Source organism: Opisthocomus hoazin, chromosome Z (genome assembly GCF_030867145.1).
Source record: "Opisthocomus hoazin isolate bOpiHoa1 chromosome Z, bOpiHoa1.hap1, whole genome shotgun sequence".
NCBI classification, from domain to species: domain Eukaryota; kingdom Metazoa; phylum Chordata; class Aves; order Opisthocomiformes; family Opisthocomidae; genus Opisthocomus; species Opisthocomus hoazin.
In genome coordinates, this window is record NC_134454.1 from 41230122 (window position 1) to 41256125 (window position 26004).

The 26004-nt window shown below is 41.4% G+C and overlaps 2 protein-coding genes across 4 annotated transcripts in view; both read left to right on the forward strand.

Annotated features, from left to right (window-relative positions):
- TNFAIP8 (TNF alpha induced protein 8) overlaps positions 1–13377 on the forward strand; it is a 64733-nt gene extending 51356 nt beyond the window's left edge. For 2 of the 3 annotated variants that reach the window (XM_075410635.1, XM_075410634.1), the window contains one exon: positions 11528–13377. In XM_075410635.1, coding sequence (XP_075266750.1) covers positions 11528–12093 — 566 coding nt within the window. In that variant the 3' untranslated portion in view covers positions 12094–13377. Of the gene's footprint in view, positions 1–8692; positions 8908–11527 lie in introns of those variants that run through there. The other variant, XM_075410637.1, reaches the window with a different exon arrangement.
- An 11548-nt stretch (positions 13378–24925) lies between these two features.
- The window catches only part of HSD17B4 (hydroxysteroid 17-beta dehydrogenase 4), a 70979-nt gene continuing 69900 nt past the window's right edge, over positions 24926–26004 (forward strand). The window contains exon 1 of the mRNA XM_075411802.1: positions 24926–25067. Coding sequence (XP_075267917.1) covers positions 25010–25067 — 58 coding nt within the window. The 5' untranslated portion in view covers positions 24926–25009. The remainder of the gene's footprint in view (positions 25068–26004) is intronic.

Consider the following 26004-nt stretch of genomic DNA (forward strand, 5'->3'; position numbering starts at 1 on the left):
GGAGGAGAGAAACTGGGAAACCTGTCCTTTGAGAGTTTCATTCTACATTCATCCTTTTGGGATGTTTTCTCATAAATTTTGTTTTTCTTCGTAAGATTCCCTGCCTGGGTCGGGGTGTGGTTTGATTCAGTTTCATCAGTTCATTTCCTGTCACAATTTAATTTGTGGTTCATTTCTAGTGCTTGACTGGCTAGCAATGAGAAGGAAAGAGCCCGCCCCTCTGCATGGCGTGGCAGATTCAGTCTGGGGAACCTGGGATCGAAAACCTTCACCAGAGATCTGTTTCAGCAGAAGCAATATAGGGGATTGAATACTCGCTGTATGAACTAATTTATTTTTCCCTGCCTTTTGCTGAATTCAGTATCAATATCCGTAACTATACAGATTAGTAAAGAAGATCTGCGAGTCTTTTGCATAGCAGTAGGGGAAACCTACATTTCAGTTTGACATAGAATATACAAATGTTGGGGTATCTGCACAGAGTCCTGCTCCTGATGGCAGTTTACAGTAATGACAATTGCAGTAAAGTGGGAGTTAGCATTTCATTTATTTGAGAGCGTTTATCCTTGTAAGATTTGTAATTTGAAATCCAGGGACATATTCTGAGATGTATTTTACATATCTAAGAAGGTTAGTACTTACAGGTTTCTCTAAGCCATTGGTAGCTGACCTGTGATTTCTGTGGGACCTCCAAGAATGTGATACCCTCAAGTCTCGATCCCAAAATGTTTACATTTCACTTCATACAGGAATTGATAAAACACTGAATCAGTGCATGCACAGGCAAGCTTCCACTTAATTAACTTCATCGAGGTGTGTAGGAAACTTTGACTTTGAAAAATGCAGAAATTCCATTGTCTTAAAGCTTTCATGAGATCTGTTTTTGCTTTTGCTGTGTTTGCTTTACCAAGCTATTCTACAAAGATAGTTTTATTTATACAAAGAAGAAAATTTTGATTTAATATTTGCAAAAGCAAGTAAATGACACTGGTGAATATTTCAGCATCTGATTCCAAGGGTGGTTTTTTCCCACTTGCAAAAGAGAAAATGAATGAATGTTTCTGTTCACTTGAAAACATTTGTATTATCGCTGAGTAATAGTGACTTAGAAACTAACAAAGAACTTGAAACAATGAATCGTGAATTTGAGCAGCTGCCAACAGAATTAGTGGATACTTCAGGGAGGGGTAAAAATAAAGTTCAGCTCTGGTGTCTACATCTGTGGTAAGAAGTCTTCACCACACTCACAGCTTTATCCTCAGTGCTGGAGATTAGAGATGTAGAAGTCTGTGGTATGAGACATCACTGTCTTGGGTGTATGTTGGTAGGGTGGTGAAACACAGGCACAGGTTTCCCAGAGAGGTAGCGGAGCCCCCACCCCTGGGAACATTCAAGGCCAGGTTGGACAGGGCTCTGAGGAACCTGATCTGGTTGAAGATGTCCCTGATCACTGCAGGGGGGTTGGGCTAGATGACCTCTAAAGGTCGCTTCCAACCCAAACCATTCTATGTTGAACCTTTCTTTGCAACAAACAGTTGGTATTATAATCCATTGAAAGAGATGTGAATTATGGTGGATTTAGATGTTGGTCAGTTTGTTGTGGCTTGTTCCGTAATGCCATGCGATATGGGAGGAGAGGGTAGCAGTACTACGGTGAGGCAAAGAGAAACTGTTGACATTTTTATTTTGATGCAAAAATGCAATCACCACTTGAGGCCTTGTGTGTTCAAATTTGCATTCCCTACTTCTTTCTTTATGGGTAATAATTCTGAAAATCTAAGCTACAACAACCTTTCCTCGTGGTGGATATCCCTCATAGCTGAGCAGTACTGTTCATCACCTGCTGAAAAATACCACTGGATGCCAGTGCAAAGTAAAGAAGCTGGACATTTAAATTCCACAGTACTCAACAGCTGTAAAAAACAGTGCGCTCAATCTCCTATGCCTTCCCCCGAGAAATGAACTACAAAATAGGTTCAGGTTCTATAGAATCGTGGAACACTTGAGGCTGAAATGGACCTCTGAAGACTGTCTAGTTTGAGTTAGTAAATATATTTGCAACATTAAAAAATAAATAGGATTGCTAGTGCTTTGCTAGATATCAAAGTCCTGTATCCAAATAATACTGGTTCTGACATAAAAGTCAATGATAGTTTCACACACATGGTGTTTAACCAGAAGATTTAATTTTACAGAAGAACAGGTTGTTAACAGTATTGAAGACTTAATTTTTCTCTTATGCTTTATATTCTACTAGGATTTAATTACATTAATGAAAGCAAAACCAAATTCTTAAGATACATGGGGAGGTGGACTTGTGTTTTGACAGTCTTGGATTATGCTAGAGAGTTTAGGTGCTGTTAAGTCTTAAGATTTTAAAGATGGGGTTTTTTTGCCAGTAAGTGTTATGTATAGAAATACGTTACATACTTTTTCAGCTGTTTTGAGCATTGGTTTTGAATTGGACATCCCATGAATAAAGCAAACTGAGTGGAAACAAACAGGAGTGAAAGCAAAACCTTCAAAAGCTAGACTCTGCATTTGGGTCTTGGGGATCCTGTTGTGAACTGACAGCAGAGGAGTAATGGAATGGAGACAAAATACTCTCAACCATTGAGTTAATGGCTGGAAAGTTGGACCAAGTCCTGGCAGTTGTACCAGAGGGAACAGGCTGTGTCTACTAAATATTGGGAGAAAAAATTACAATTGAGAGGTTGGTTTATTTTGCTCTTTTTGGGAGAGGAAAGTAAGCAAAATGCATGCTAGCAGTGGCAATGGAAAGACCACTACGGCCACCAAGTGTAGTCTTGCATGATGACAGCTACCATGAATGATTCATGTAGAAGAGTAGACAAAGCATATGTTCTATGTACAGCCATGGATTTAGTGCCAGAAAACTTACCCTTCGTGCTATAAAACAGGAAAACAGGCAGTGAAAAATTAAGAACTGTAGAAGGGATGAAGGGTGTCACTAGTGTCCCAGGCCTAAAAAAGAGCCAGTATTTGATAAGTAAAATTCTTAGATGGCATATTTTCTTGTGTTTTATAATCTGTTATTTCAATGTTGATATTGAAAAAATAATATACTAACCAAACACCTAAGAACTGAGGACCCTGGGAATCACTACTGTTTTTTTTTCTGTATCTGGCTTGTAGCTGTGGCAATGTTCAGTGCCTCAGCAGTTTCTTTAGGAAGGGAAAAACAGATACCAAATTGGGGGGGGGGGGGGAGTGCAGGTGTCATTTAGTTTGTCAGGGCAAACAGTGGAAAATGGAAGCGTAATGTTTATTGAAAAAATGCAAGCTAGCAATCCAGCATTCTCAACATGACCCTGAAAGAGAGATACCGAGGGACTCCCATCCTGTCTGCAAGAAACAGACAGGGTGGTGTACAAATCAACATTGAGAGGACAGGGAACCAGAACTAGAAATACAGGAAAAGCATTATTAACTACTTTCAAAGCCATTGTGAGATCACTCACTTTCTGTCATTTGAACTCTTGGAAGCCTCTGCCGTGGCTTTCTTTACACGCTGTTCGAAATATATGCCCTTTGCATTTGATAGCCAGGTTGCTCCCTTGTCGTTGTAATTGAGTACCCTGTTTCTCTCCTGCTGGAGTGCCATCTTGTCTCCATCTTCCAGTTCATTGTATTTTTGCTGCATGTATCTTAAACTTACTCTTAACTTCGTCCGCCCCCGTGTCACATTTAAACCTCTCCAATGCATTCAGAGTTCCCTGGGGCTGCTGGTCTCAATGCATTTCCTTCTGCATTCAAGCCAGAAGCTCTTCTGTTATCGTCCAAGTCCTGTGCCTACAGCTAAGAGTTTTTTGTGAGAAGGAATTCCTTTTGCCAGGATGGTTGTAAGAGCAATTAGATACCTCTTTTTACGCTTTAACTTTTGGTAAAACATTCAGTTGTAATGACCAGATGATTTTATTGGAAGTGCCACTTGGGTTAGGGAGCTTAGCACTGTTGCCTTTCTGTGGTTGCATTTCTAAAGGTGGACAAAAAAATACAGTACCTGCATTGCATTTGCTTGTTTGGAAGGAATGGCATAAGATACACTCTATTTCCTATGAAAAGATTTATGCAGTGTTACTATTGCATGTGCATGGACACCTGGTCCATACAGCGGCACTTGATGTAGCCCTGAAATGGCCAACAGCTGAAATACACAGGCTGGGTATTTAATACCACAGCACCTGTTGTTACATTCCAGCGAGGATAACAAATGGTAGCAAAGCAGTGAAATACCCAGTTAAGTTCATGACCCTACTCTGTGTGACTGTAGTTTTCTCTGTTTAATACCCAACATATTTTAAAATATGTTTCGCTAAAAGCAGTCATCAGAAGTTAATCTGATTTTATTTTTTCCTTCTTAAGCTGCGATGTTAATTAAAATAGATGCGGAGGCTCTAGGAAAAGGGCTTTTAAGAAGGCTTTTAAAATTTCTAAATCAACTACAGTATATGTATCATGTAATGCACAGGGTGGCTGTGGAAGCACAGGCGTGTAAAACCAGAATAACTTGTTGGCACAGACTGTTCCATGGGACTGCAAAACTCTGCACATACATTCTTGTTGGAAATAGCATCTTTTCTTGGCACACTACTCAGCTTTAACTTCCAGGTACTTTTTTTGGCAATTCTTCTCAACCCTTGATCAAAAAAGTATTTTGTTTTCTGTTTTTTCATTATTTGTTCTTGGTTTTGCAGCTAGAAAGTGGGTCATCTTTTGCTGTTGGTCAGTTTTTCAGCATTTTAAAACACTAAGGCTAGAATTAAATAGCAAAATCAGGAAGCATATAACAATATCATACAACTTTTGCAAACCTACCGAGAATGACTTCTTCAGCACTTTATTGAGTAAAAAAAAGGTGTTCCCAATGGTGTTTGCTAGCTTTTACTTTATGTTTTCCATGTTCCTGCTGCTGAATGAATGCTCATGTTCAGTATGAGTATGCAGATTAGACATACTGTAGATTTCAAAAAAGGCTTGATTAGCCAGACTTTTTTCCCAAAATTGCGTGATTAACTGTTGCTTCAGAGTGACTTGCAGCCTCAGAGCTGACTTCCAAATCCAGTAAGACTGTTCATGCAAGATTTGCCATGCATTAGGCTTGGCTTCATATTGGGTATTTATTCTTTTGAAGGTCTTCCAGTGTGACTGTTAAAATTAGTATACATTGCTTGACTAATTAACATTCTCATAGTATGCTCAGTTGGTAAAGGTTATGGTGAGTAAGAATTTTAGTACAATTTACTGTACTTGTTAAGAGAATTGTAGGCAGAGGTTACTTAACTTTATGAAGGAATGCTTTGTATGCATTTAAAATTCCACTTTAAACTGTTTTCTAGTTAAAATTGATATTCATATATAAATCTCCCTTTTTAAAAATAAGGTGCCAAATAAAATATTTGCTTTTCAAATAATGACAGTATGTATTTGAGTCAAAAAAGTAGAGACGTATGGGAAAGAAATAAGTACTGTATACTGCCCTTGTTCTGGGTTTTTTTTCCCTCGTTCTGCACTTAGCTGCTTGGCCTCTGGGTTTTCCACTGCCTGACGGTGCTTGCCCAAGCTATCTGCCCTGTTTCAGTCCTGTCTTCAGTAAACTCCGTGGCTGCCCTGGTCTCTTCTCACGCCTGCCATCAGCAGCTTACAAGTTGTAGTCCCAGTGTCTGAGGTTGAAGAGTGAAAGCTGTCAGTGCGCTGTCTGGTCTTGCATGTCTGGTACAAGCTTCAGTTTTCATCAGCTTTTCAAACACCAACACATGAACAAATGCTTGCGAATGCAGAGTCTGGTCAATGTGCTGAAGTGGCCATCTGGGGACTGCTGTGGCTTTGCAATGACTTCTACGTTGCCAGGATTTTATCTGTGCTTTTAAAAAGCTTAAATTTAACACACCTATCACCCAGGAAACTTTGAAGCACTTAGATAAGGATCAAAACACTGCCTGTTCTGTTCAAAAAAAACAAAAACTAACACCGAAAATGTTCTTTGAAACCATGACTTACTCACTCAGATGGTTATTAAGAAGAAGTTATGAATCATGGTGGCAGCTAGAAAAATCGGCTTACCTTATCTGAAGAATTCATAGTCTGTGTCCTACCACTCATTTTTTAATCTTATCGTCACATAATAAGTACGTTGTGAAAATTGTTACAGCCCTAGTAACAGGTTTATGACTCTATTTCTGCCTGTTCTGTACTTCAAGACTTGTTCATTTACTGATGAAACTCTTGCAGTTTATCACCATTGTAGCTTTACCTTACTGAAGTCATGTGTTTATACATGAAGTCGTATATTTATACGACTCAGTGTCTTTATTTTTTTAATGTTTGTGGCCTTTATCACCCCTGAAAACAAGGTAGCCCTGTAAAGACCCAGAAAGCAGAAGGGACAGGAAAAAGTAAAACGGCAGTAATTTTTTTATCCATTGCTATCTAAGTGATCTCATGATTTTGGAGGTGCATGACTCATGGTCACATACAGTCGGAGAGCATAGCCCTGTCAATCCTGCTTGATTTCAAGTTGCCTCCCTCCGGGGAAATGATGCTTTCGCTCCGGGAGTCTGACTGCACATGCAGTTCGAATGGCGTGCGCGGGCTTTTAGCTGTAGCTCTCACCCGCGGTCTGTGGAGAGGCAAACACACTCGTCCACACAGGATGCCTGGCAGGAAATCAGTTCCCACATTTCTCAGAGCTGTGTGATACAGTCTTTCAAATGCTGCCTGCAGCGCTCAGTCAATACTGTCTCTTTCCTGCTAATCCCACGTAAGTGTTCTTTGTGCCTTGCCCAAGAGCCCCCATCATTTTTGGACCTTGCGCTCACCAGGAACTCGTGCGGTACATGGTGTGCCAGCAACTGAAATGAGAACTGGGCCTCACACGGCAGCGTTGTTGTTAATGGCTTCACAGTCACATTTTCTCTTCCTCCGGGACTGTTGTATCAACATGCCGTGTACGCACGCTAGAAATGCAACTCATGTCAGAAAGTGCAACTCTTGGCTTGCCCACGGAATTTAACATGGTTCACTGGAAGTTTTTGCTGGATGCTTTTTTCCTGGTCCTTCTTTATTACAGCAAGTTTAAAAATACTCGGTGACTCAAGTATTTGGTCTCAATGTACACGAGATTGAATACACTAAACTGCAAGCTGTGTCAAATCTACCATTGACTGTTATCTCGTGGAGAAAACATTCTGCCTTGATTTAAGGCAGTGAAATCATCTGATTCAACTTTTTTTTTTCCTTCAAATACTTCTTGTTTTTTCAGTTTAAATAGGGTTGAGAAACAGGGTATTTGGTAACAGGCATTTGCCACAGGATGGAGGGAGGCATACTGGTTTCCATGTCAGGGAAAAGTCAGCTTTGCAGCCATGAGTAGTACGCCTTCTTCTACTTTTATACCAGTCTCCAGAGAGCTTATTAACACACAATGCTAAACTTTCACTGAAAGTTTATAGTACCACCACAGTTTTAAGAAAAACATGTGCAAGGTAAAATATTTTGGGGAAAACACGTCCAGAATGCTACATGTCCAATATTTATTGACTTGAACACACATACTGTTGTTTGTGGATATTAAGAAGTTTCATAGTTAGTAAGCTTCCAGCTTTCATGGGAGGCTGTGTCTAGCAACTTATTTGCTCTTCTAAATTATAAATTAGAAGACTTTGCAGATGTTGCAGTTATCCATAAGATCCTGTGAATTTCGAAGTAACGGAGGCAGGATTTCCTCCGAGAGCCTTTCCCCTTGGACTGCTCTCCTCTGCAGAGGGGCAGCTCTACTGAACATATTTATTTGTGTAGATTGTACAGAAGATGACATCCCACTGATTTCAGTGGGGTGTTTTTTCATAGAATCATAGAATAGTAAGGATTGGAAGGAACCTTAAAGATCATCTGGTTCCAAGCCCCCTGCCATGAGCAGGGACATCTTCCACTAGACTGTTTTTGATGATACACTTTTAAAAAGTGCAGTGTCAAATTGCATAGGAAAGAAATAGGAGCTATAAAGAGCAGTCACAAGGAAAACTCTCTATGAGATGCTTAAAATTAGTGGGGTTACCTGCCCCGATTCTGGGTCTGCTGCAGGCCACCAGAGAAATGGCACTATTTCAGTTTAAAGGCAAGGATGGGACCTGTCAATACAATAGGTGAGATCAATGATTTATACATCCTTGCCAGCTACTGTAATCACTCTTAAAAACTGACTACATAATAATAAAATAAATTTTTAAAAATAAAATTAATAATAAAATGGGGCTGATTTAAGTGTTTGTCTAAATGTGGATTTATGGGCTTATTTTTCATTGCTCATGTCTGAAATTGTAGCCAGAGGTTTGCAAGGGGATGCTTGGCTGTCCTCACGTTGGAGATGGAGGGTTGCCCCTCACCAGCACCCTGCGACCCATGAGTACACGCGAGTATCTGCATTTGCCAATTGCAGTGGGTTAATGTTTTAACCTCTTCTTGACATGTCCCCTGCCCTTTCGAGTCCCAGGACCTTTCTTCTGCCTCCATTTCTGCTAATTGTTCCAGTTGTCAGTTAGCAATAACGGCTATTGGTGTTGTGCTGCTTGCTCAGCAGTGCAATTTCCTCTCAGCTCTCTTTTCGGGGAAGTGAAACCACTGCAATACATTTTTACATTCTGAGGTGCCAAAGCAAAATGAAGCACTGCAGGCAGGAGAGAAAGGTAGCTGAGAAGAGCTGCTGTTACCGTGAGGGGGAGAAACCCACGTTCGCTCTGTGATAGCTTCTGACAGCATTTCAAAGCACATGATAAGGTGTGTGCTGGATTTATCAGGGTAGATAAGCCTCAGGCCAGTCTTCACCTTGGGTATTTGTCTGTTTTTCTGCTGTCAGCGTTAACAAGTGCAATTCCATTTGATGAACAAGTAAGTAATAATTTTACTGTTTTTCAAGAAAGTATGTGTGTTCAGTCTGAATGAGCTTTGTAATCCTACTGCTTAAACACAGTTTTATTTAAGCGGTTGGCTGTGAAATTCATTTTAAGTCTTTCTGCCATCAGCAATGAGGAAGATTTCTGATTATAAAATACAAACAGTTTGCAAGTTCCTTTTTCGATTGACTGAAATACTGACGTATGAAATTTACATGTTTAGCAATTAAATTAGAACCCATGTAATAATACAGGGGAAAATGAAGCTGACTTCTGGTGTATTGCAAAGTAGATAGAAAATAGGCTGTGCTGGATAGTCAACTTGGACAGTTTTTAGAGAAATTTAACACCTCTTGTAAGTGAGCAATTCCTGTTTTGCTTAGCAATGGTAATTACATATCAAGCTCTCCTTTGTCAAGTGTTAAATTACATAATGTAAGGGTTTTTTTGTTGAAAAACTGTAAAATTTTTAGAAAACTGACATGTTTTCAGTTTCTTGAAATTGATACTTCACAGGTTGCTATGTGTAAATTTTTAGAACTGTACCTGAGTGTTTGTGTGACTTGCTAGAGGCAGGTTGTACAGATTGCTGTGGAATTACATGGAGCATTGTGTGATATAGTTAGCTTTTTGCAAGAATACCTACACTGTGCTGGGAAAGAACATTTTAAAATACGTACATACTGTGTTGGGGGGGGGGTGTTCCCTGCAAATTTATGGAATTGAAACAGCAACTGCTATTAGCACAGACATCCATATATCTTTATAGAGCATCAGAAAGAAGAAATTGTGAGCAATTAGTAAATTGGAAGGCTTTAAGAAATAAAAGTTATGAAAGCACAATCAATATTCCAGTTCTGGAGGAAAAAAGCTATCATTCATCTGTAGAGCTTTATAAAGCATTGGCTGTTGAGTTCCAGTATTTGACCACCTTTTGAAATACATTGGTTAGTTTTATTTGAATAGTAATGTAGTTGCAGTTTTGTATTTAAAAGCACAAAATTCAATCAAATATTTTCGGTTCAGATTGACTGCTTAGCATCTTCGATGTCTTCCTGTATCTTTGTGGTTGAGAAATGTGTCTGTCTTGTGATCTTGAATGCTTTGCCCAAGATATTTAATAATGGGTTCTTTGGATTTGCATGTCCTCACGTAGTAAAGATTTTAAAAAATGCGCTTAAACACTTCATGCTTCAAAAAAAAATACAAGTTTGCACTGAAAGTCCTCTGAAACAAACCTGTTTGAAAGTTTCCAAGACGACAAAAAAGGAGCTTATTACTAAGTTCTCAAAGAAAAAATACAGATTTGTGTCTCACGTCCCGAAGGACATGTTCCTTCTATTTGCTAGAACCCCAGAACACATCTGAACACATCTAGCTGCCCAAACACAAACAGTTAGAAGGAAACCTTTTCCAGATTCAGGGACTTACGGTTTGGCATCTGCAGAGTTTATGTTTTCATTAAGGGGGGGGGGGGGGGGGGGGGAATGTTTCCAGGCCCTGTGTTTGCAAAGCAAACCTTCCATATGTGAAGCAAATGTAAACAGATGAAGCTTTCCTTCAGCCTGCCTGATGCTCCAGGAAAGCTTCAGTGTCAAGGCAGCCGTCCCCCAGACTATTCAACCTGGAAATACGAATTCAGGGGTGACTTCATGGAGAAGGTGCTGTAAAGGGAATGTTCTGTAAATAATCGTCACTGGCAACAGAACATGAGTAGTAACATTTCACAAAACAAGCCTCTGAAAGAATGTTTCATTTTTTCAAGCATTTGAAGAAACTGCAAACCAGTCATTTGGTATACTGGTGCAAACAAGCATAATTTTGAAGGTGGAAATCTGTTCTAGATCTGCTTTATTGGTCACAGAAGGATTTCTTTGTAAGGTTATGCTAACAAGTGTTACGGCAATCCCTAAACTGTTCATTTTTGTCTGTTTCTGCATTTAAGTATAGGACATAGAAGTATTAATATATACTTGCTTTCCTTCTGAAAAGTAGCATCTTCAGATCGCACCCAGAGGATCTCAGCATTGTTTGCTGACAAAGGATTTTTGTGTTTGTATTGTGTTTTTTTTGTATCTGTCTATCTATGAAATACATATAAAAAACATAATACATGTGTGAGACCTGAATTAGCTGTAAAATGCTAAGCAGGAAAAAGTTTTACAATACTCAATTCACTGAATTACGATCTTTAATTGAGTAGCAGTGGTAATTGTCAGGACATTGGGATGGTCATGGTTTCAGATTTCATTATGAATATGAAAGTGAGATCAGCCGTATGACTCATCTGATCAAATAGGGCAGGTTTATTGCCCAGTTTGAAATCCCATCAATCCATATACGGAGAGATATTTTAAACCATTTTTGAGCAAGCTTTGCCTCATTTTCTGTTTTCTCAAAAGTAAAACAGTCTAAGATAATTTAATCCTAAAGAAAACAGTTTTAGGGACTGAAAAGAAGGGTTTTTCTGCACCTACATACGTAAGTTTGTATTGTTTTTGTGGCAATTAGTAAGACTAACATGAATTGACAAACATGGAACTGTACCTCAGTTTACTGTCCATAGAATGTCTGTTACGCGGTACTGAATGCATACTTTTTTCCCTCCCCCCTAGTGGCCACAGATGTCTTCAACTCCAAAAGTCTGGCCATTCAGGCCCAGAAGAAGATCCTTGGAAAAATGGTGTCCAAATCAATAGCAACTACTCTGATCGATGATACAAGCAGTGATGTTTTAGATGAGCTCTACAGAGTGACGAAGGAATATACACAAAATAAGAAGGAAGCAGAGAAAATCATCAAAAACCTCATTAAAATAGTCCTCAAATTGGCAATTCTCTACAGGAACAACCAATTTAATCAGGATGAAATAGCGTTGATGGAGAAATTCAAGAAGAAAGTTCATCAGATGGCTAAGACCGTGGTCAGTTTCCATCAGGTGGATTATACCTTTGACAGGAATTTTTTGTCCAAACTGCTAAATGATTGTAGAGAGATACTTCATGAAATCATTCAGCGTCACCTAACTGCAAAGTCACATGGACGTGTCAACAATGTGTTTGATCACTTCTCTGATTGTGAATTTTTGGCTGCCTTGTACAATCCCTTTGGACCTTATAAACTCCATTTGCAGAAACTCTGTGATGGTGTCAACAAAATGCTAGATGAGGGGAACATATAAGTACTTGTATTAAAGGTGACTGCCTGTGCATTATTTGGAGATGGAACACTGTTGATTTATGAAGGAATAAGGGAGCATGCAAAAAGGTGGTTTTTTTTACATTATGACAAATTTTTCCAAAATATCTTTATTAAATTGATTCCTTATTATGAGGTATCTGTTGCTGTTCACAGTCCATCTGGAAGAAAGACTGCACATGACTTTTTTTACTATGCTTTGCCTACGGAAACGGCTGGATAAAGACAATAGAACAGAACCGTCCAAGTAGAGTAAGAGTCTTGCAAGATAAATATACAAAACAAAATAATATGCTGTCAGACAATCCAAATCTTTCATAACATTTACAGAATTATTTCTAAACTATCAGAGTCCAGTAATGTTAGTAACAGGCTATTATGGTGATGGTACACTCTATAATTTCTTTCACTTTTTTGTAAAATATATATTTGATTCGTTTGTAGTCTTTTATGCTCTCTGCACAGATAACAGCTTCCTAGTGTTGCCCTTATGAAGCATTCAGTTTTAAATAATATCAGTGACACTGTCACGTAGAGTCTTAACGGGCTTGTTCATCTCCAGCTCAGTGGTGAAAACTTCCTGTCTGCAAGGCTACCAAGTATAGATCCTTATAGACCCGCACAGATGCTTGCTTCCTTTGATTATATGGGGATTATTTGAGGAATAAGCTACAGTAAAACAGCCTAACTGGGGACAAGTATTCCCTAGAAACTGCCTGCGGTACGTAATTTTAACTCTGCCTATGGTAAGGTAAAACACAGTGACTTACCTGGGCAATTCCTTAAGATATTTAGAATCCTGCTAATAGATCATAATTCTTTTTGAAAAGGTGTGAGTCAGTATATTTTATACGCTAGGCTGATGTGTATGATGATGTGAATTCAGAAAACTTAATAATCTGAAAATAAATTCCAAGTCAATTTGCTTTTTATACAGTGAAACTAGACACAGAAATTAGTTTTATCATTGCATTATGTAGTATTTAACTAATGGAAAAATGGCATCTTGAATAATTTTTTTCTTCTTTTCTCCCCTTCTACCTTTCATCCTTCCTTGTCTCCCTCATACTCTTCCTGCCTTAATCTTGGGGATAAAAAAATGTGACTTTCTAGACACTGTAATGTGCTTAAATGCATGAAGTTATTACATTTCAAACACCTGAAGACTTTTTGTTAGGAAGCATATAAAGAATTTGCTGTTTATTTAATTGCCAGTGTTTTTGCTGTTTGCTGTGTCCTTTTGTTATAATGAGTAAACCAAAGAATATTTGCACTCCGAACTTCTCATGCCTTTTTTTTTCCTCGTTGCATTTTAAATTATAAAGAACAAACTTTGCTTGTGCCAGCAGCGAAAGCATCGCAGGCTCTGACATAGGGCTTCAGCATTACTTGTGATCTTTTAAGAGAGAAAATTAATTTTAATTCATATTTGTTTGGTCACTAGGCTCTGAATATTCCCAGAAATGTGCCACAGAAATATGTGTTCAAAATGTCAACCCATTTTATACAAGCCATTAGTGTCTAGCAGAGACAGAAGATTAATGTACTACTAGGCTGGAACAACTAGGAACTGGTGTAAGGAGAGCGCACCAGAATTTGCCAAAAAAATAGTTATATTGTACTTTTGACCATCAGAAGTCATGAATAGGAGTGCAACATCATGAGGAAAATCCCACAAACTGTAAAGACTGTAGTTTCTGATGTATTTTCTCCACCTCTTTTCTTTTCCTGTCTAGAAAGAGAAACCTTTAAGTTTTCTTTCCTAATTCTTCTGAGGTGAGAATAGAAAGGAACTTGACTTACAGAAATTGAAAATCTTTTCATTACAAATCCTATTTCTGAATCATGTTCTGATTCTCCAGTACCTTGTTAAGCACCAGGCACAATAAACATGTGCTGTGTAAACCACGGAAGATTTTCTTCAGCCATGACCCAGAATATTTTGACTGCTTAGATTTGAATTTTCTCTGGGACAAAAATTGCTTAAATGGTCTTTGTACATTGTTAACAAACACACACTTACATGTTTGTGAGCCATATTGTAGTCAAACTATGTGTATTTTCAGTAACACAGTAACTTCTTACTTACTGGTGTTATCTGGCCATATACTTCTTAGAAAAAGTGAAAATTGCTCATGGAAAGTTGATTATAAGCATAAAAACTTGACAACTAGGAGAAGTTATCTTTAGCTCACAATCTAGTTACATTCTTCTGAGATGCGGTAACAGTAGCTCCTGTCTGGCATTCATTTTCAATTACAAAGAAGTGACTTCTATAATGATGAAAGAAAACAATTGTACTGGATTTCCAAAGACCTACCTTTATAAATAACATGACATAGCACTCCAGCTGTATAATTTTGCAGTTAATTTATTTTCCTGCAGCATACATAAATAGTGGCTTTAATTATAAAAATTCAGAAATAAATTGATAGCATTTTTCTTTGTTATATACTTGATGTTGTATTAAAGCATCAACCCTCTAGCAGAAACTTGACATAGTCAAGAGTTTAAAAATGGTTACAATAGTACTGTTTAATTATGGGTAGCAGAATGCCGTTATTCTGTGCTGTAAAACTGATGCAACACTGTGTTTTAATACAGTAAAAATTATTAATATATTAAAATCCAATCATCATGGATTCATTTTGCAGTCGGTTTTTAAATCTCAGCACCTTAGATGTTTCATATTTGTAACATCCTTTTAATGTTTAGTTAACATGTAGTGCCTAATGCCATCCAAATGTATGTTGGTGAAGTTGTGGAAGTTAAAACTAATGTTACAGCCTTATAGAGGAGCTGAAAAAGTGGTAAGTCAGACCTTGGATACCTTTTGCGAGACACGTTAAAGCCATACAAAGAAAACAAGTTTCAGGGATGTTATTATGGCCATTTTGTGTGTGCCTCCTTAAAAGGGATTCACTAGAACTTTTGGCCATCCGTTGATTATGTGCATTTATGTACATCACAGACAAACAAAAAGACACAACTGGGTAAGTTGCAAGCCTTATTCTTGTCCTTACACTCTCTTGACATTTATCTCCATTTAGAAGGTATAGAGATTATCAGGAGTCTGTAAGCTTTCAGCAACTTGTGTGGGCTTTTTTTTTTTTCTTTAGGAAAATACAAAGTCATGTCTCTTCTAAAAAAAGATTCAACCCCACCCTTAAAGCAAATTCCTGTAAAATAAAGGAACAAGGAGATGGCCAATTGCTTTCTCACATCTCTCCTTAAAAAGATCGCATTGTCCCAAGGAAATAGTGAACTAGTTTTGATGCCAGTTGGCTTCAGTTGCTTTCCAGCCCCTATTTGTGGCTGTAAACAGCTATAATGTGACTATTTAAAGGAAAACTGGAATTCTGCGTGTAACTCTTCAAAGGACCAGAACATGCTTGTTTTCATGGTCTAGCAGAGAGGAATCCACACTACCCGTAAGTCCATCATTGTAAAAGATGACAGTGTTATGAGGATGGATAAATTGCACCTTGTACTGGCTTAGATGGTCTCTCTCTACGATGAGTGTTCACCACCTGGTGACCTGCCACCATAGCTTTCCTTTGGCCTTACATGGTTTTCCTGCCCTTCTGAGCAGCAGAACTACTCTTCAGACAGGTCTATTCCTTCCCTACCCTTTTTGCCCCAAGATTATATTACCTTGTGTATGCATCCAAGGAGAACAGCAGATAGAATATGTTACCCACTTCACTTAATGCTAAAAACAGTGCTGAATACCAGTTTCCTGTTTCTTCTGCAATGTAATTTGAGATCTGAAATAATAATTACACCTTGATTTAGTTGTTAATACTGTTTTGTATATAATCTGTATCCTCATCAGTTTCAGTACATGTATTTCTGAGCCTTTGAAAAAAAAAAGAGCTTTTTAATGCATTACAGAGGGTATCCTTTAGCACAAACATGAGATGAAGATTCTCGTTTGCATAACCATTTGCAGAGAAACCTTCTTGTTAGAACTGTTTTTCATTGAGATTTGGGCAGGTCAGCCAACATTCATGGTTAAGTGGCAAACATCTGTGCTCTGGATAAAACAACTGGTTATAGTTGTCCAGAAAAGTTCCATAACATCTTACTTTTACGATTTGCACATAAATGAAACTTCTTTTGGGAGAGGGAAGTTTCCTGTCTGTCTTTAAAAGAAACCTACTACCCAAAACCACACTGTGGCTACTAAGAAAGGATAAGTAATGTAGTTGTTATTTCCAATTTGTTAAAAAAAACTTGCATTTGTTCTTACAGAGAAAGAAGATCTAAAAAAGTAATCTATACTGAATTACTAATCTATTGGTGCTGAAGTTTGCATACTGCAGCTGAAATTATACTGCAACTTCGACATTCGTATGTATGGTATTATATATTTTAGTCTACCGTGTGATTTATTTCCCCTCTATGAAAATAAAGGAGTAGTATCTCCTTAGAGGCTACATCTAAGAACTATCTGTTACAGTAGTGCTTGGTCTATATCATGTATCAAGAATTCTTAGTGTTTAAACCACAAATTGCTGAAGTGACTTCTCTTAGTTTTAATGTTTAGCATTCTGGTTTCCAATTTTAAAGCTGCTATTTACAGATAGGACATTCCTGAATCAACACCCACTTCTTCTTGCAAGAGTGGGAAATACAGGAACTGATGTGTGTCTTACAACAATCTGTAAATTTCTACTTGCTACCACTCCACCAGTTTCTGGAGAAACGTCCCTTACGGCATTTCTTTCTATTAGAAAGCAAATTGAACAGTGGCAGCTCGTAGCTTTGGAATGTCCCATAATTACACAGTATCAAGCAAAGAAGCAGCCTATAACAATTAAGAATAATTGAATTACTTACATTACTTGCCCAGCTTTCCCAAGCAACCAAAACCTGTTTGCTATTTGTTCCTTCTCCCCTGTGGGAAAGTCTTGGTGTGGTAGGTGGAGGACAAAGGTGGAGCTTCCTACAGTTACTGTGATTTAGATACAAATTACTTTTACTATCACACTTAAGACCTTCCACTTTCTACTCTAAAAATCTTAACACTGGATATTAAAATCACCCTTCCCATTGGCTTCATAACAAATAAAATCCTACTTCAGTTTGTATTAAATATTTGAGTTTTAAATGTGCTTTTATTAATGCACATAAATAGAAGTCAGCCTTGTGCATCATGTCTTTCTTCCAGCATACCTTGTTTCTTCTTCAGTCAGTAGGTGTTTTGTGTGCTATAAAGGAACTTCTTAGTGGATATAATTCTGAAGGTTTTGATAAATGCAGGTTGTTCCAAGAGAAAATTGCTGGCTTTTCGCCCACATGTTCTCCAGCTCCCACTGGCAGCTTTTCAGACTATCAGTCCCAGTGATCCTTAAACATGGCAATTTAGAGCTCTTCATTTGCAACATCCTTTGTGGGACATTTTGAATTAACGCTTTTCAGAATTAATTCATCATTGATTGTTCTCGCCAAGCCACAGCTAATAGTGGGTGAAAAATATTGTTACATTTAACATGTGTGAGGTTTTTTTTTACAGAGAGTATGATGGTGCAGATGGAATAAATCAGCCCATGTAGGGCCCATATACCACCAACGTTTCTTTTCTTGCATGGGAATGGCAACGTACCAGCCCTACTCCATTATGGAATAGTGTTGAAAAGTTATTGGAGTTTCTTGAGCAGAAATAAGTCTCCTTGCCTTTGAGGAATCTATTGCAGTAGCTAGGCGTGGCTTGGGTCATGAGGCAACAGTCTCCTGGCTGTTTGATAGACTCCTGTTAATTAAGGGTTCCTGTGACATGAAAGGGCAGCCTTTCCCCCTTCCAGAAGCACTTCGCTGATGCTTTTAGTTTACTTCACTGGTGATGCTTGAGATACTGTGTTCTTTTGCTTTGTTTGTTTGGGGTTCAGTTTTATTTTGTGGAGAGTCAAGACTTACAACTGAGTATCATCTGCTAGCCCTGCTATGAGATTGCAGAAATAAAACAGACTGAGGCAGTGCTTTGAGCTGGGGGGGGCGTGAATAACTGCATTGGTCCCAGGACATAACATGAGATCAGCTGTTCCTTTCACGAAAGCTGGTTCTGTATCTCAAGGATCTTCATAATTCAGCAGCAGAAACGTGATGTCATCCTTGCAACAAAAGTGAGTCTCTTTGCCCAACTGAAAAGCTATCGTCTCAGTTACAGGCTGCTTAACCTGAATTCAATGGTATGGACACTCCTGAAGGTACGTTTGCTGTGCCATCCTACGAGAAACTGTTCGGGAAAAGCAGAAAGGAAAGCTCAGCACTTTTCTGGGACAAAGGGCTGTGATCAGACAAAGACGTTGTTAAGTTCATTTTGCCATGGTCACTGTGATAAGGTCTACTGCCTGCCGTAAGCACAGGCATTTGACTTGCTTTGGCTAAGTAAGACAGTATGTTTAAGCTTACAGTTCCAGCATCCTATGACACTGCAATCTACAGTTTACCCCAGAATGAGAACTGAGAAGCTTATGCTGCAAAATACGGCAACAGGGGAGGAGGCCATTTACAAAACAGTATCAATAAAAACTAGTCTTTGCTACTGTTTGGAGCTGGGAGAACCTTGGCTGGGGAATTCAGACTTCCCACCTCACTCCTGATGAGCATAGCAAGTGCTGAAGAGGAGTACAAGCTACTAAAGGAAAAGGTGTTTATGCTGTTACTTAGTTGACTGGCTGCTCTCCATCTATCCATCTTGCTTCTCAGTTTTTTGGGCTATTCCGTACTTTGTGTGTTCTTGACTAATATTGCTCTTTACTGCAGGCTGGGGAGGAATTCTCACCACAGAATACAGTCAATCTGAACCTGCGGTGTTTGGCTTTTATTTGCATTTCTGGGGTGGTTGAGATGGAAGCTGGCGGAGTGGGTATTTCTGAGAGATAGCTGGAACAACTCTGCTGTTTATCCAGGGGGAATGAATATACGTGTGCTGTGGTGCACAGAGAAAGCAACAACACTGGGGTTAAGAACTCTAGACAGTACTTGATGGCAGCGTCAGACGAGGCCGTTTTAGGACACACAGTTTAAAAGTAGCTTATCTTTTGTGCACATTTTCTGTTTATTGAAGAAACTGCCTGGATTGATTCCATGAGCAGAAGCTCTTGGAATTTTTGGCTGTTCTAAAGCTCAATATGGGCATTAACTCAGGAAGCAACTGCACTGAGTCAGTTCTCTCAGGAGGCATTTCAAGTCTTTCAGCTCTTCAGTAAAGATTCAGCTCATCTGTAGATTCTATTTACCCGCAACTTCATAGTTGTGCCAATATGCAGCTGATTTTCCACAGAATACGACATATGGCTGTTTGCTAGTCTTTTTACCTCTTATTTTAATCTATGTGGTTTTTATTCTCATTTTTTTGCCTTTGAGAAGACCGAGTTAATAGGTTTTTCATGAAGAATCATTTTGGATGAAATGGAGTGGTTGTTTTAAGGGAGCAACACCATAACCTTTTGCTGGCACTTAACATCTCTCTACAGGATGTATTTTCAAAGCTGTAGATGTGCACAAGCAACTAGTTTTTGCTTGATGAGTTTGTTCTGCTGCTGTGTTGTTACATACCGGCTCAGCAGTCCACCAAGCCCTGACTGACCCAGGGCTTCAGTCTCCCTTAAACCGTGAGTCTCTGATGGAGTCCAACGGAGAGCTTCTATAGTGCTCTGCTGGAGCTGCCAGCATGGATTTTCCACAATTGAGTGATATGTGCAACAAATGCCAAAATTAACATTTCTTGCCAAAACAAGGACATAAGACCTCCCGTGATCTGGGTTGTTGACAAGAGCTATAAAAATGTCTGCATTTACATTTGCAGTTGGTTCACAAGAATATATCCAGTCTTCACTACACAGTAGGCTGCTCCTCAACATCACATCAGGAAAGCGGCTTTTCAGGTTCTGAGGGTGACAATGGATTCAACAGCAAGAAAACCCCCACCCCCACATACTAACTGCTGTAGGCTCACAGAAAAATAAAAGAACACGGGAGAATGCAAATTAGAATGGAAATAATACTATTTGCTGTTCCTGCAGATGAAAGTAATCATTAGAAATCCTTTATGGTAGCAATGAAGAATTCCTCAGTGGGGGTTTCTATCATGTAAAACTGTACACCTAAGCAAAATAAGTAGTTTTCTCTAATCACTGTTACTGAGAGAGTAATTAGTAGGGTGAGCTGGGCCATACAGTAGGTTTGTATGAGATGTGACCAGCTCCGGGCTGAGATCTCTCAGTGACCTCTCTGCACTGGCAGCCAGAGGATGGCTGCAGAGAGAGGGGAAACAGGGATGATGACCTGGCTGCAGCTGAGGCCTCTTTGGTCACAGCAGAAAACATCTGTCTTCAAAACCCCAGGGACTTCTATGCACTAAGGCTTGTGCGGAGCTACCACCAGTTACAGGCCAAGCTTTTGTAGTGTTCAGTGAAGAGTGCCACAGTTTTTAACATGGATCCAATACCTAGTTGTTGGTGATGGCAAGAAACAGCTGGTTTCCCCCTTCACTCACATTTGCAGAGAAATCTTCAGTGAACAGGATTCTACAATAATCTCCATGAGCAAAACCATTTAGAAAGCAAATAAAGTACTTGAAAATGAGGCTTATGATCCAAATAGATCTTTCAGCAGTATTAAAAAATACTGAGTAAAAGCAAATCAGTCAATTCTTTTATTCCTCCCAAATAAAATGTTCAGAAGTGCTCACCATCTACAGCAGCAGATGGCAGAAAACATTTTCAATGGGATTAAGCCTTCTACAGTATCCATGTAACCAGCACATGCAACCCTAAATTTATAAAAGAGACAAAGCCAAAAAAACACCAATTATCTAACCTGTCAGTTGAAACAATGACTTTAGAACATAACATCAAATTTGGTTTAGTGCACAACATGAAAATTCACTGTTTATAGAATTTACCTGCTCTACCATTGAAGCATTACAGAAAAAAACATAATTGTACTCAGTATTACAAGGTACTGCTTGGGTGTTTTGGCAATTTTTTCCTGGTGTAAAAGCCTGCTATGTCAGTAAAACAGTAAATGCCAAATATATGCTGGTTCACACTGCTCACTAAGGGACAAAATTAAGTAGATTTTGTTTTTCTTTTTGACTCATTTATTTCATTACCAGTTTCAACCACTGTAAACTCTGTCTGAGTTTGTAATCTGGATATCCTGCTATCAACTTCCCATTATGGCTCACTAGTGTAAGATCTGCTGTTGACTTGTGGCTTGACACCTACTCAATTCAAGTTTCCACCAAATATCGGTCCACTTTGGTTAACACTGGTAGTGCTTTGCCCTCATACCTTGTTTCAGACTGATGCAAATATTTTCTGATAGCTGTATGGCTTTGGAACAAATCACTTCTGACTGTTAAGTGAACCCATCAAACCCCTTTCCATTCTGAGTACTTCTTTGTATTTTGGAGCTTTTTAATACAGATAGGTTTCACCTTAAAAACGTAAAACATAAAAGTGACGTACTTTCACTCCAGTGCACTTTCTGCTGTGTTTTCCAGAAAAAAACTCCAATTTTATTTACTGTTTTGCAGTGTCAGCTCTTTGCTGATTCTAACCCCAGTTAATGCACCAAGATGGGGAAGCTGTAAAAGACCCTGACTTGTTAACAAGGCCTGTTTGTTATCTACCTAAAGAACAACTTATGCTATAGAAGTACCTCAGGGTCTGATATTGCCTGGGGCACGTAACCACTAGCTTCCAGGCAAACTCAAGAGTTTTTTCCTTCAATAGCTCATCATCTGAAAAACACAGGACACAGAAGACTGTGAAACCTGAAAGGCTAGAGCTGAAATGGCCCGTTCAAGGCCATGTAGGATGCCAGAACCAGCACCGAAAATGAACCAAGTTCCTCTAGGACTTTCTTATAGCCGTGCACACAGAACTATGCCGCTTTATATAGATATGATTCTATAAGGGATTACGCAAATAAATTTGGTGGTGTAAGGACGATGACATTAGTTCCTGTGAGTATTTCCAGTTTGAACTGGATACTTCCAGAGACTAAATTGGGTATTTGTGCTCCTAGTTTGCACGCCTTCCCCTGCCCTAACAAATCACGTCCTAAACTTACCAGAGAGTAGAGAAACAAGAACCTAACCACCCTAATAAACGCGTGAGAGTGAATAAGGGTACGTAACACTCAGCAGACAGCAGCACGCTGGCTACACACTGCATCAGCGCAAGGCTCCCTTCTGTCCACTGTACCTTTCCTTAAAGGTCACCATATGTCAGCCAGCACCTCTCTTGTCCTGGAGACTTCCCTCCGTTCTCCCAGGTGGGAGCCCAATTCCACAGTGTAGCAACACAACAATAAACAAAATACTGACTGTTGAGGCTGAACCAAAACTCACAGGCAGTTATGACCTCAATCTGTTACTTCCTCAGGAAGACTGATCACAAACTGACTTACAGCTATGCCCTCTCCAGCAACAGCTTCCTCCAGTGCAGCACAGACAAATCACCGCCATCAATGTTCTCTCTGCAATACACAGCCAGCTGCACCAGGCCTCCCACTGTTGGGAACTTTGCTCTTGTGTTGAGCTGCACTCAAATGAAAACAACTTTTGGAAGTGTCATTAGTTGTAAGGTTATTTGTGCTAATTAATACAGTTCCAGAATAACACACATGCAGTGCAAGGGATTGTTTCTGTGCACATTGAACAACATTTCCCATAGTTAAAACTCGTGATTTTTTGTAGACTGTTTGTCTGTCCTGTGTTCCCTTTTCTGGGTCCAGAACAATTTTTTTGTAGTTTCCAGTGCATACACATAACTTGCCTATAGAGCCAGAAGAATGCCACCACGTCAGTGAATCTATTGGCTAAGTAAAACCGGTGTGTACTAAAAGCAGTGATTCAATCTGTGGGTAAGCCTTTTTTCGGTTCGTCGTGTAAGAATTCAACTATTTGTGGTGCGGTGTCTGTAGAAGTACAGGTTTAAGGCACTTTGACTGTAGCACAATGCTCCCTCTCGTGCCCAAACTGTAAATTGCAATGATAGTATTTAATTCGATTAAATTTCTCGGTTCAAATTGAACTGAATGTATTAAAATCACAGGCAATACATCTCTATTCCTAATACTTCCAAAGGAGCGAATGTTACAGACTACTTGAGGTCAGAAACGCTAATTTCTTCTAGTTTGGAAGTCTCCAAATAGCTATCCCTTGGGCAACTATCGCCTCTTTTTAGTGTAGACAGTAAAGCACTAATAGCCAAGGAAATAATCTGCAGCAAGGCCAGTTTTTCTTTCTACTAGCTCCAGACTTTACAAACTGTACAAGGAAGGTTAATAATGAATTAAAGTTAATCTGTGCAGGGGGAGTATATAGATGATTTCCCCAACAAAATAAGCTGGTCAGCTGTTCTGAATTCTGGGCACTTTTTACACCATCCTCTGTTCCCCAAGCACCTCCTAGATTAAAGACAGACCATGAAAGACACAGGAGTTTTGCAGCTCCCAGAGGTTCCAGCTTAGGGTGCTCCCAGTCAGCTGGGAGAGCAAGTAAGAAGGAACAGCTCCATGAGATCCTTGACCATAGTTCAGATGAAGTTTGTCATCACCTGAGTTGGGTGGGTGATACTGGAAAATCCTAACTACATCCACTGCTGAGATCTGGGGCAGCGGCCCTGTGAAACTCCAATACAATTACATGACACCGCCTCACACTACACCATGCCATGAAACGACACCATGAATTGGTGCATTCATGCCTACTTAACCCACTGGCTGGCTCCACAAAATACAGTCATCTCTGCTACTCCTTCTTCCTCACGCTGTTCCCCTGCTTCACTGTGGCGTCCTTCCCATGGGCTGCTGTTCTCCATGCCCTGCTCCAGCATGGGCCGCAGTCCTCCAGGAACAGGCTGCTCCAGGTCATAGCTCCTGCCAGAAGACCTGCTTCACTGTGGACCTCCGTGGGCTGCAGGGGCACAGCCTACCCCACCACGGTCTTCTCCAGGGGCCGCCGGGGAATCTCCGCTCTGGTGCCTGGAGCACCTCCTCCTGCTCCTTATTCACTGACCCTGGGGTCTGCAGCTGTTCCTTTCGCATGTGTCTCACTCTTCTCTCCCACGGCTGCCACACAGTGTTTTTTATGCTTTCTTAAACACGTTCTCGCAGAGGCACCGCCACCTTGGCCGCCGAGCTCAGCTGCGCCCGGCCATGGGCCTGCTGGAGCCATCCGGAACCGGCTGGAATCAGCTGTGCCCGGCATGGGGCAGCCCCGGCCACCTCTGAGGGAGGGCCCTGCAGCTCCCTGGACGCCCAGTGCGGCCTCCACACACAGAGAGGAGAAACCTGGTGGGGGGGGAAGGCGGTGTGTTTCACCTTGTTTGTCCTCAAACCAGGGGAGCAAAGGCTGAAAGCGGCGATTTGGATTGGGAAATAGTAAATAAAGCAAAAAAAATAACATAAAACATAAGATTAAGTAAAAGTTAACTTTAAACGGAGGCATGATGTCTGCATTCAGGCGGCCTGGCCTTGAAATCCACCCCACCCAGCCGCGCCCTCTCCAGGCGCCAGTGAAGATGCGTTTCCTGCGAGAGCGGGACAGACAGAACCCGCCTATTAAAACCCCTCTGTTTCGCCTCGCCTCGCCTCGCCTCGCCTCGCCTCGCCTCGCCTCGCCTCGCCTGCAGACGCATGGAAACACAGCGCGCAGGCGGTGCCGGAGCCCGGAAACAACCGCCTCGCCCGCCCCGGGGCCGCCCTTTCCCCTCCCCTCAGCTCGGCGCCAGCGCCGCAGCCCACACTCCCCTCCCCTTCCCTCCCCAGAGGGCGGTGGCCGTCCCGGCGCATGCGCGCTGCCGGCGCCGCCCCGCCGTGCTCTGGCAGCAGGGCCGTGCCGGCGGGCAGAGCGGTGAGACGCGGGGCGGCGGAGCGCCATGGCGGCGGGGCTGAGGTTTGACGGGCGGGTGGTGCTGGTGACCGGCGCCGGAGGAGGTGAGCGGCGCCGGCCCGGCCCAGGCCGGGGTGCGGTGTGCGGCGTGGCGGGGGTTTCGTTCCCTGAGTGCGTAGCGGGGCTGCGCGGGAGAGGCCGGGCGAGGCGGACGCCCCGCAGCCGTGGTGCCCCCGTGCCCTCCGGTTGCAGCCGTGGTCGCCTGTGGTGGCTCCGGTCGTGAAGAACGTGGGGTTTCGGCCGCAGGAAAGGCGGGGGCAGGCCGGGCCCTGCGGCGGCTCGGTCAGCTGCTGGCCCTGGGCCGTGCCAAGGCTGCGCAGGGGTTGTTGGCGCGGTTGGATCTGAGCCCCGGCGCTGCTGTCAGCGCTGCCTCCCCGATCCCGCTCTCCGCTCTTCAGACGGGCGGGAGGGCAGCGCTGCTTCTCCCCGGTCGGCAGCGGGTGTCCTGCCGTCACGGTTCCGTCCAGTTCTGCCTTGGGCGTAGCGACGGGCGCCGGTGACCTGCGGGGGCCGGCAGCCGGCGTCGTTCCAGCCGGGGCCTGCTGCTGCCCTCCCTCAGCTGCGCCGGGGGGCGGCAGCCGTGTGGGAGCGCGGGGCGACGCGGCCTCCGGCAGCAGGGCCGGCCCGCGGTGGGTGGGCGGCGGGCCGGGCCGCTGCGGGGAGCTGGTTCTGCGGCGGAATGCCTGGTTTTGCCAAGAAACATTTTTGTATTTATTGTTGTGGCGTGCGGTGGGTTGTGGTTTTTTTTTTTCTTTCGGGGTGTTTCTTCCTCTGAATGCGTGCTTTGAGCTTTGCCTGCTCTAGTACTTCCAGCAAAAGTGGGAGCTGTGAGTGTAGGTGAGAGAGGCAAAGTTTGTAGTTGTGATGAGCTGCTAAAGGAGCTTGTTCTGACATTCTCTAAGAAGATTCTGCCTTCCCACGGTGAAGTTTTGCACTTCTGTTGTGGAGCTGCACGTAGCCAGGGGAGTAATGTTGGGGGCC